We start from the raw sequence: 12,068 nt of genomic DNA, 5'->3' as shown, positions 1-12,068 counted from the left end.
ACATTTTTTAATGTCAAACTTTACTTCACTGGGAGGAATATATATCAATGATTTCTTCCAATATTGCATTTACCTTTCGTTTACCTAACAATAGAGTGTTGTGAATTGATTAATCAGAACAAGGCCCTCATGCTTTCAGAAATCCGCCGAAACTACACCTGATTATATATACACTTTAGATGAGTTGTAGTGCACCTGAGCACTGTACACAATTATTATTATTACTATTATTATTATTATTATTAATTGATGCTATATCAGTTTTATCTGCAGAAACCTACCCCAGATGTACACATTTCAAATACTTTGTCTCAAACACATACAAAGATATTCAGTCATATGTGGGCAATATTATTTACTAACTAATATATTTCTGTTGTCTTAAATGTTGTGTGAATGTTGAAGGTGATATTATTTCTGTTGTGTTCCTTTCTCAGTCTCACTTAACTGACAACAACATCTGGTGTTGAAGGTAACTGTCTCTCTGGAGGTTTCACATATCTGTCTTGGTAATGGTCTCTCTCACTGGTGCTTGATACATCGGGTGGGGCACCACCATAGATTCCTGAAACACACATATATACATCAACTGAACTTATCGTATGGTACATAAAGACAATAAGTATTTACTGACAGGCTTTGGTCAATATTCTCTTCTCTTCTATGCAATAATCTACAAAACAACTATTATACAGGGATTAATACCTCACTATACAATAGATCTGTACAAACTTCAGCACATCAAATGACAATTAAACTAATAAATAAAATTATCATAGTGTTCGTTTAGGGCTCACTCCAAAAGATATCATTGGGGAAAATGACAAATATACCAATTAAGATAGGTAAACGAAAGTGTTGTACCTGACATTGCTGGTATTTCTTCATACTGTCTACTTGACCGCTCACTCCAGCACTGTCCACTGCTCTTACGACTGGTCAATGTGTCAGTGGGATAGTGAGAAGATGGTCTGTTGTCTCCATAAGATGTCACCTCAATGGGTTGACTGTATTTCTGCTGTAAAATACAATAGTAACAAGACATATTATACAGATAACATTTATGACTGACAGTCCTATATCTAATATTGAATAAAATAGTTTCTGTCTGATAAAATAGGGCAGCTTGTGCATTTATCACTTCAATTAGTAAAATGTAACACAGGCTTATACAAGGTAATTTATTTGAAATATGACAATGTTCCAAGATAAAACAAGAGAGAAATTACTAAAAACTCAATGATGACACTAGTGAAATTAGTGATCACTCCATATTAAAAGAAGTGTACATATTCGATAAAGAATCAAAACCGTAATTGTCTACTATTAACGTCCAGATACATTTATCATGAGATGAATTGAAACAGAGGCATTAAAGGATTAACTTAACTTTATATAAAGTGAGAAAACTGAAAAATATCAAGACAACTTCCAATTCTCAGTCAATTGTTTCCTATTACCCTATTTGAACCTACACATGCACACACGCTATATACCTTGAATTCTCACTCAGACAGTGCACATAGCTGTAAACAATTTCAACAATATCTATGTCAACTCATTACTAAGTCTACTCATTTTTGACTGTGATTAAAGAGATTCATAACCTACAACGTATGAAAGCATCTTTGATTCTTGTTGTGGTAGAATTGCTAGAGATTCATTAAACATCAAATAACTTGTAACATGCGCAGGGCAAAATGTATTTCTCATCAATACATCACAAAAGTAATTTTTCAACATGGCATATTTCATATTAAATACATTTGGAAATTAAATACTACCAATCATCAAGGAACAGTGATTCTGATATAAATTAATAAACTTGATCATTTTTAATTAAATGCTATATACTGCAAGATTGATAATTGGAATAAGACTTACCTTTGTGGACTTTTGAAGACTTCTGCTCATTGTTGACGTCTTCCAATCTTCAGGATAGTAATGGCTCCTCGAGTGACCATATCTCTCTGACATCTCTCCTCGATTACCTGACATCACAGGTACACTGTTGTTACCTTGATAGATCAACTGTCTCATCTCATTGCGACATTGGTATGCCTGTTTCTCTTCTGCTGTTCTTTCAGATGAGCTATTTCTCACATTGTTACATCTCACAATACACAGGGTTATAGAAACCACAATAGCTATAGATACTATCACAGCTGCTACTACAATGATAATCAACAATGTCGCATCTATGGTGTTATCACTTGGTAGGTGCACAGCTGTGAACATTGGTGACGTCTTGTTACTAACAGTCAGTGTCAAAGACACACTAGTTGTTGCTGACAGAACTGGAGTACCACTGTCTTTCACAACAAACTCAAGCTCATATGATCCGGCATCATTTTGGTAAACTGTGCGAGAGTAAGATAACACACCAGTGAACGAATCCAGTTTAAATAACTGTCTCTCGTTACCTGAAACGATTTCATACCTGAGAAAAGCATTCATGTGACTGTCTATATCAGATGCTTTCAGAACTGTGATGTCGTTCTTACTTTGCGGATGATAGTGGACATTAAGAGTGAAAGGGTCAACACTAGGAAATGTAAAATATGGAGCATTATCATTTCTATCCAATACTTCCACTTCAACATTCACTGTGTTATTCAGAGATGGGCTTCCATTGTCTTTCACAAAACCTCAAACTCATAGAAATCTCTGTGTTCTCTGTCTAAAGACTGGTTTGTTGAAATAAAGCCAGAGTTGATAATCTGGAATGGCAGACGATATTGCTGTTTATTTCTCAGAGAATAAGACAATTCACCTCCCTTACCAATATCTGGGTCTGTAGCATTGATAAAGCCAATAGGGAAATTAGCTTTGTCATTCTCATAGGTAAGGAACTTGAATGTGTCTTTCGTAAAGTGTGGTTCTACATCATTCACATCCAACACTTGGATTGACAGATCTTTATCAGTTTTCAGAGCAGGTAATCCTTTATCTTCACACGACACAGTAAAGTGATAATGTTCCTGTGTCTCTCTGTCTACTGCTTTCTTTAGAACTATTTTATATTCCTTCGATCCCATTGACTGTAGTTTGAATGTGTTGTCTTTGATATGACAGTTCACCTGTCCATTGTGTCCAACATCATTGTCAGTGACCATCACATAAGCAATGAAACTACCAACTTTGATGTCTTCCAGAATGGTAGCTGTGTTGTGATTCTGTGTAGAAATAAAGTTCACATCAATATTTGGGGGATTGTTGTGTTGGTTGATAACATTTATCTGAATTATTGCAATGGAACTCAGAGGAGGAATTCCATTATCTTTGGCTTTCACATATAATTTAAATGATTCTTTCTTACCAAAATTTATAGGCTTTTCAAGAAATAACTTCCCAGTACTTTCATCTAAATGAAAGTATTCTTTTATTTTTTCATCAGTTTTCTGACTAAAATAGAAAGATATTTTACCATTCCTGCCAATATCTAAGTCATTGGCAGATAATGTGACTACTGGAATATTCTTTTTATGTTTATGTTCTATAGAAACATTGTAGATACTTTGAGAAAATTGTGGTTTATTATCATTTTCATCTTCCACAGATATTTTAACATTTAAAACAGATTGTTTTGGTGGAGTTCCTCCATCTTTAGCAATGACTTCAATATTGTAACTGTCCTTCTTTTCTCTGTCTAATTTATCTTCTAAAATAATTTCTAAAGTGGAAATTCCATCTGCTTCTTTAGAAACACTTAATGAAAATTGCCCTTCGTTGTCATGTAATTCATACTTAATTAAACTATTTTTATTACCCATATCTTTATCAACAGCATTGGGTATTGATAGTTTTGATCCTTTACTATCTCTCTCTGAAAACTGAATGTTGACTTCTTCAGTTGGAAACTCAGGTTGGTGGTCATTGATGTCTTCTATTATGACTTTAATCTTTAAGATCTTCATAAATGTCTTGGATTTGTGAACAGCAACTTTAACGATTTCAAAACATTCTTTCTCATAACTACACACAGACTCAGCATCCAATGTCTCAACAGTGTACAGTTTACCTGTTCTCGTCACATTGAACAACTGTTCTCCCTTTTGTTGTAGTTGACTAAATGTAATTAAATCCTTATTCTTTAAGAAGGAGCTGTCTGATTTCTGTAGGTCTGTAGCAATGTCCCCTACATAGGTATAGGGACTATTCTCTTCTTCAACATGGTATGTGATATCTTCACTTAGGGAAAAGTGAAAGAAAGTCAGTAATACATACAGACATAACATTTCTGTTCTTGACAGTATCCAGGGATAAGGAGAACACAATTTGTTCATCTGAAACAAAATTAATTAGGAGATTAACAAAAAGTGAATAGACTCCAGTAAACTTTTTTTTTTTTTTTTTTTTTTTTTTTTACCTTTACATTCATGAAAACATTATCATTTAACATCCACATTTCATGTTGGTACTTGACAGTAGGTAGCAAGGCAGAAGACTGCACCAAGCTCAACCATCTGCTCTGACATAGTTCCAATAGCTAGATGCCCTTCCTAACACCAACCATTTTAGAGCATACTGGGTAGTTCTTAGATGTCACCAAGTACCTAGTAAGACAAGACCCCTCAACTGAGTTGGAGAAGTAGTATTGATGGAAATGGCTTTGTTCCATGTGGTGAGAGGTTAGAGAATGACAGAGGGACAAAAACAGGTGTCTTACAGTAGAGGAGGTACATGTCTACTTTAGCTAGGAAAAGAGAAGAGAGGGAGAGGAGATGATGAAGTTGTGTCAGGAAGTAAAGCTACAGGGAGGAGTATATAATTGGTACAGAGGATTGGGTACAGTGGGTAGGACACATCAATTTGTTTGTACTGTAACAGACACTTGAAAAGAACAAAGCTTACACAATTTATAATACGATGTATTTGTAGAATTGTTTTTTGAAATGATCTATTTACATTAGCACATTTATTTTAACTTTCTTTTTATACATTTTAGCTCGCAGAAGAAATTCTAGTATTTATATTTTGGTCAACTGACGAGATTTAACATAGCAGAGGCAACTAATTTCAGATAAATGTCTGAAGTAAGCACGCTCATATCTAGTACTAAGATAGATCACATAAATTGTAACTGCAAATGAGATAGTAGTTACCAATTTTAGATGGATTTCTACGGAAAACTGAAGCAAACCACAACATGTATGATATGTATTTTATGTGAAAACTTAAAACTATAACTATTGAATTAGAATCAGATTTTAATAAAAAGAAAAATGCCAAAACAAGGAATTACTGAAACAGAAATGATTACATCCGAAATAGTGGAGTTTAGAATTGTCTCCCTTCAACACACACACACACACATACACATTCTCACTCACACACACACACACACTCACTCACACACACTTCATAGAAATTACATAATTTATTGTAGAAAAAAGTTTAATTCTACTGTATACACCTTATATCATATCAAGACAATGTTGAAAGCAATATCATAACTAGGGTATTAAACGAAGAATAGTAAAAATTTCATAATTTTAATGAGTCCCATTCTGTTAATAAAATTAGAGATTTAAATCTGTTCGATATTATAATCCATATTATACAGTAATGATACCATATCATAGGCTTAATGCTAAGCAATTCAGATTTATATATTCTACACAGATCATAAAATATGTGCGACATTTTCAATTCAATAAATCTCCTCTCAAAAATAATATATGCCATTTTTCATAACATCTATGTCAAGTCTCACTACAATTTCAATATTTTGCAAATATGCTTACACAATAAGAATTCACTAAAACAATGATTATTCATAACTTCACTCATTTATTTAATACATGAACAATTAATCCACTTAGAATAAACAAGTGTAGTGTTAAGCAAATAATAAACTATAGAAAGGAAACCTGTTCTTCTTTATATTTGTGCATAATTCCATTAAAATGAGACAATGTTAAAGGTGAATACTTTAGACTTTAACGAATGTAACAGAGTATATTTTGCTTGAGTATTAAGTAACATTAAATAAAATCACCTATTATACAGTATCTTACAATAAATAAGTTATTTACATTTAACGGTTATTGAACTCAAAAATAAGAACTTAATGAATTTACTTCTAAGAGAGAACAAAGACAGATCTAATATGGCCACCATCAGAATATTACTTTTGGCTTTACAATATAGCTGTATATGACATGATTCATTTCACATCATTGGACAAATAATAGGGAATGATAGACTTACCCTCATTGTGTGTAAAATCCTTTGTTGTATAAACTGTGACTTGGTCCCAATGTTCTGTTGTTAATGGTTGTCTGTGTCACTGCTGCTATGGTGTGACAATGGCTTCATGTTGATGGAATAGTGTTGGTGGTGAGTCAGTGGGAACCAGCAGTTCCCTCTCAAGTCTTCCTCTGTGGATGGGTGGTGTTTAGTGAGTGTGTGCATGGGTGTGAGTGAGAGAGAGACAAACAGACAGAGAGAGGAGGAGAGATGGGTGATGCTTACTCCAGCCTCACTCAGACTTGATGTGTTTTCCCTCACAATGAAAAGAGAGGGACAACAAACTATCAGCTCCACTAACAGTCAGCCATGATAAGTCTATATAACACCAACATGTCTGATGTGGAGAGAGACTGACATAGAAATCCTTAGAACAGAGAGGTTATATTAACAAAATATGGCTGATGTTGTTAATGTTTGTGTAATTTAAAATGTAAATACAATATTGACAATAACAGTTAGTGTGTGTATGTCTGACCTATTTCTAAACCAACTCTCTCCATTAGGATATACACTGAAAATTTGAAAATGATATGTAATCCATGTATAATATACTTTCTGAGTGTAAAGATTTATAATTTGATTTAGTACGTTATTATAGATATACAGAACAATTCAATTTATATTTTCAATCTGAATTGTCCTTCAACAAGGGAGTCATCTAATTATAATTGATCAAAATATTTTTCTTAACTTTGGTTTGCCTTACTATACAGTTATACATTGATTGTTCATATCTAAAGTTGTTAAATTTTTCAACCCAAAATATATATACATGATATATTGTGTGACACACATACAAAATATTTCAGTCATATGTGGGCAATATTATTTACTAACTAACATATTTCTGTTGTTTTAAATGTTGTGTGAATGTTGAAGGTGATATTATTTCTGTTGTGTTCCTTTCTCAGTCTCACTTAACTGACAACAACATCTGGTGTTGAAGGTAACTGTCTCTCTGGAGGTTTCACATATCTGTCTTGGTAATGGTCTCTCTCACTGGTGCTTGATACATCCGGTGGGGCACCACCATAGATTCCTGAAACACATATACATCAACCAAACTTACTACATAGTTCATACAGACAATAGGTATTCTGTGACATTAGTAACAAATCTCTTTTTGTTACATTAATTTGATTAAGCTATGAAATAACAATTAACAAAGAAAAGTTTACTATTATTATTATGGCCGAGTTCCAACCCAGGCCATAGCAACAAAGTCCATCAGCCACACTTCTCGGTCCATCTTCATTGTCTCATGGTCCTGGGTATATTCCAGGCCAGTGTCTGCAATCAAGTTGTCAAAGTAAATGTGACAATGTTTTCCTCTTCTTACATCACCATGAAAAGGGTTCTACAAGACTAATTTGGATGCTTCCACTTTAGTGTGGCACAAACATTGACCAAATAGTCACAGCTGTCTTTGCCTGATCTTCTCGCTAACTTTTCGCAGGTCTCCATAAAAGCATTCATTTGTCATCTATTGCTGCCATTTCACATTTGGGGCTATTCATAGCATTCTTGTATAGCACCCATTTAGCCACTTGGATCATTTCTTTGTCAGCGCCCAAGTTTCACTGCCATATAATATATGTTGTGTTTTACCGACCCTAAGATCCTTTCAGATCATAATCAGATCAGTGACCCAATAATTATATGCAGGATCAGATTGGATGAATACACTGATTACTCCCAGCCATTCTTGTATGATGTGAGCAGCCATGTATCTCCTCTGCAGCAAGAAATCTGTTTCACTGTCTTCCCTCATATGCTCACCTTTCACCACTGAGCGTAGAGCTGCCTTCACCTCTTCTGTGGGCTCACTCAGTCAATGGGAACCTTAGTTTTGCAAGCTACATGGAAACCTCACTGGTGCCATGAAAAAGGCATCCAATACACATTGCAAAGTGAGTGGCAATAGGAAGGGCATTCAAACAAGAAGATGATAACAAGGATTACAAGAGCAATAATGCTAATGATGATCAATAACGAAAAAGTATTTCAGAACAGTTAAAATTAGATATTCTAGAAATAAAATTATAATAAAATTAATGACAACAAGAATGAATGAGATTGTTATCCTACCTGACATTGCTGGTATTTCTTCATACTGTCTGCTTGACCGCTCACTCCAGCACTGTCCACTACTCTTACGACTGGTCAATGTGTCAGTGGGATAGTTAGAAGATGGTCTGCTGTCTCCATAAGATGTCACCTCAATGGGTTGACTGTATTTCTGCTGTTAGAGTAAAAAGTTGTTTCATCTCTCATTGTAATTTTGAAAAATATATTACATTAAAAATTTTATAAAATCTGTGCATTCTATAATAAAAATCACCATTTGGGTTATTGAACTAAAATAAATATGAAGAAAGAAACAACCTAACAAGTTACAGATGAAGACTATAAATAACATTTATTATTATTCAGTAAATAATTATAGAATTATCAACAGAAAATCTTAAAACATACCTTCATACTTTTTGGTAAACTTCTGCTCATTGTCGATGTCTTCCAGTCTTCAGGATAGTAATGGCTCCTTGAATGACCATATCTCTCTGACATCTCTCCTCGATTACCTGACATCACAGGTACACTGTTGTTACCTTGATAGATCAACTGTCTCATCTCATTGCGACATTGGTATGCCTGTTTCTCTTCTGCTGTTCTTTCAGATGAGCTATTTCTCACATTGTTACATCTCACAATACACAGGGTTATAGAAACCACAATAGCTATAGATACTATCACAGCTGCTCTACAATGATAATCAACAATGTCGCATCTATGGTGTTATCACTTGGTAGGTGCACAGCTGTGAACATTGGTGACGTCTTGTTACTAACAGTCAGTGTCAAAGACACACTAGTTGTTGCTGACAGAACTGGAGTACCACTGTCTTTCACAACAAACTCAAGCTCATATGATCCGGCATCATTTTGGTAAACTGTGCGAGAGTAAGATAACACACCAGTGAACGAATCCAGTTTAAATAACTGTCTCTCGTTACCTGAAACGATTTCATACCTGAGAAAAGCATTCATGTGACTGTCTATATCAGATGCTTTCAGAACTGTGATGTCGTTCTTACTTTGCGGATGATAGTGGACATTAAGAGTGAAAGGGTCAACACTAGGAAATGTAAAATATGGAGCATTATCATTTCTATCCAATACTTCCACTTCAACATTCACTGTGTTATTCAGAGATGGGCTTCCATTGTCTTTCACAAAAAACCTCAAACTCATAGAAATCTCTGTGCTCTCTGTCTAAAGACTGGTTTGTTGAAATAAAGCCAGAGTTGATAATCTGGAATGGCAGACGATATTGCTGTTTATTTCTCAGAGAATAAGACAATTCACCTCCCTTACCAATATCTGGGTCTGTAGCATTGATAAAGCCAATAGGGAAATTAGCTTTGTCATTCTCATAGGTAAGGAACTTGAATGTGTCTTTCGTAAAGTGTGGCTCTACATCATTCACATCTAACACTTGGATTGACAGATCTTTATCAGTTTTCAGAGCAGGTAATCCTTTATCTTCACACGACACAGTAAAGTGATAATGTTCCTGTGTCTCTCTGTCTACTGCTTTCTTTAGAACTATTTTATATTCCTTCGATCCCATTGACTGTAGTTTGAATGTGTCGTCTTTGATATGACAGTTCACCTGTCCATTGTGTCCAACATCATTGTCAGTGACCATCACATAAGCAATGAAACTACCAACTTTGATGTCTTCCAGAATGGTAGCTGTGTTGTGATTCTGTGTAGAAATAAAGTTCACATCAATATTTGGGGGATTGTTGTGTTGGTTGATAACATTTATCTGAATTATTGCAATGGAACTCAGAGGAGGAATTCCATTATCTTTGGCTTTCACATATAATTTAAATGATTCTTTCTTACCAAAATTTATAGGTTTTTCAAGAAATAACTTTCCAGTACTTTCATCTAAATGAAAGTATTCTTTTATCGTTTCATCAGTTTTCTGACTAAAATAGAAAGATATTTTACCATTCCTGCCAATGTCTAAATCACTGGCAGATAATGTGACGACTGGAATATTCTTTTTATGTTTATGTTCAATAGAGACATTGTAGATACTTTGAGAAAATTGTGGTCTGTTATCATTTTCGTCTTTTACAGATATTTTCACATTTAAAACAGATTGTTTTGGTGGAGTTCCCCCATCTTTAGCAATGATCTCAATATCATAATTGTCCTTCTTTTCTCTGTCTAATTTATCTTCTAAAATAATTTCTAATGATGATATGCCATCAGCTTGTTTGGCAACTAATAAAGAGAAATGTTCATTATCCTCTTTTAATTCATACTTAATTAAATTATTTTGATAACCCATATCTTTATCAACAGCATTGGGTATTGATCTTTTCGTGCCTTTGCCATCTGTTTCAGAAAACTGAATGTTGACTTCTTCAGTTGGAAACTCAGGTTGGTGGTCATTGATGTCTTCTATTATGACTTTAATCTTTAAGATCTTCATAAATGTCTTGGATTTGTGAACAGCAACTTTAACGATTTCAAAACATTCTTTCTCATAACGACACACAGACTCAGCATCCAATGTCTCAACAGTGTACAGTTTGCCTGTTCTTGTCACATTGAACAACTGTTCTCCCTTTTGTTGCAGTTGACTAAATGTAATCAAATCCTTATTCTTTAAGGAGCTGTCTGATTTCTGTAAGTCAGTAGCAATGTCCCCTACATAGGTATAGGGACTATTCTCTTCTTCAACATGGTATGTGATATCTTCACTTAGGGAAAAGTGAAAGAAAGTCAGTAATACATACAGACATAACATTTCTGTTCTTGACAGTATCCAGGGATAAGGAGAACACAATTTGTTCATCTGAAACAAAATTATTTAGGAGATTAACAAAAAGGGAATAGACTCCAGTAAACTTAATAATTTTTTTTTTTTTTACCTTTACATTCATGAAAACAATATCATTTAACATCCACATTTCATGTTAGTATAGATTGGGTGACTTGACAGTAGGTGGCAAGGCAAAAGACTGCACCAAGCTCAACCTTCTGCTCTGACATAGTTCCAATAGCTAGATGCCCTTCCTAACACCAACTATTTTAGAGCATACTGGGTAGTTCTTAGATGTCACCAAGTACCTAGTAAGACAAGACCCCTCAAATGAGTTGGAGAAGTAGTATTGATGGAAGTGGCTTTGTTCCATGTGGTGAGATGTTAGAGAATGACAGAGGGACAAAAACAGGTGTCTTACAGTAGAGGATGTACATGTCTACTTTAGCTAGGAAAAGAGAAGAGAGGGAGAGGAGACGATGATGTTGTGTCAGGAAGTAAAGCTACAGGGAGGAGTATATAAGTGGTACAGAGGATTGTGTACAGTGGGTAGGATATATCAATTTGTTTGTACTGTAACAGACACTTGAAAAGAACAAAGCTTACACAATTTATAATACGATGTATTTGTAGAATTGTTTTTTGAAATGATCTATTTACATTAGCACATTTATTTTAACTTTCTTTTTATACATTTTAGCATTCATTTTAGCTCGCAGAAGAAATTCTAGTATTTATATTTTGGTCAACTGACGAGATTTAACATAGCAGAGGCCAGTAATTTCAGATAAATGTCTGAAGTAAGCATGCTCATATCTAGTACTAAGATAGATGACATAAATTGTAACTGCAAATGAGATAGTAGTTACCAATTTTAGATAGATTTCTACAGAAAACTGAAGCAAACCACAACATGTATGATATGTATTTTATGTGAAAACTTAAAACTATAACTATTGAATTAGAATCAG

The 12,068-nt window shown here is 34.3% G+C and overlaps 1 protein-coding gene across 2 annotated transcripts in view; it reads right to left on the bottom strand.

Annotated features, from left to right (window-relative positions):
- Window positions 1-381: 381 nt before the first annotated feature.
- Window positions 382-12,068, bottom strand: part of LOC115218959 (protocadherin beta-15-like) — a 29,765-nt gene continuing 18,078 nt past the window's right edge. Inside the window, exons 2-3 of one of the 2 annotated variants that reach the window (XM_036509276.1) lie at window positions 865-1,018; window positions 382-565 (exon numbers count right to left, since the gene is read on the bottom strand). In XM_036509276.1, coding sequence (XP_036365169.1) covers window positions 444-565; window positions 865-1,018 — 276 coding nt within the window. In that variant the 3' untranslated portion in view covers window positions 382-443. Of the gene's footprint in view, window positions 566-864; window positions 1,019-7,083; window positions 7,295-8,343; window positions 8,498-12,068 lie in introns of those variants that run through there. The other variant, XM_036509278.1, reaches the window with a different exon arrangement.

The sequence above is a fragment of the Octopus sinensis genome, linkage group LG14, assembly GCF_006345805.1.
Source record: "Octopus sinensis linkage group LG14, ASM634580v1, whole genome shotgun sequence".
Taxonomy (NCBI): Eukaryota; Metazoa; Mollusca; class Cephalopoda; order Octopoda; family Octopodidae; genus Octopus; species Octopus sinensis.
Note: the sequence above shows the minus strand (reverse complement) of the source record. Positions and strands in the feature narration are given on the sequence as shown.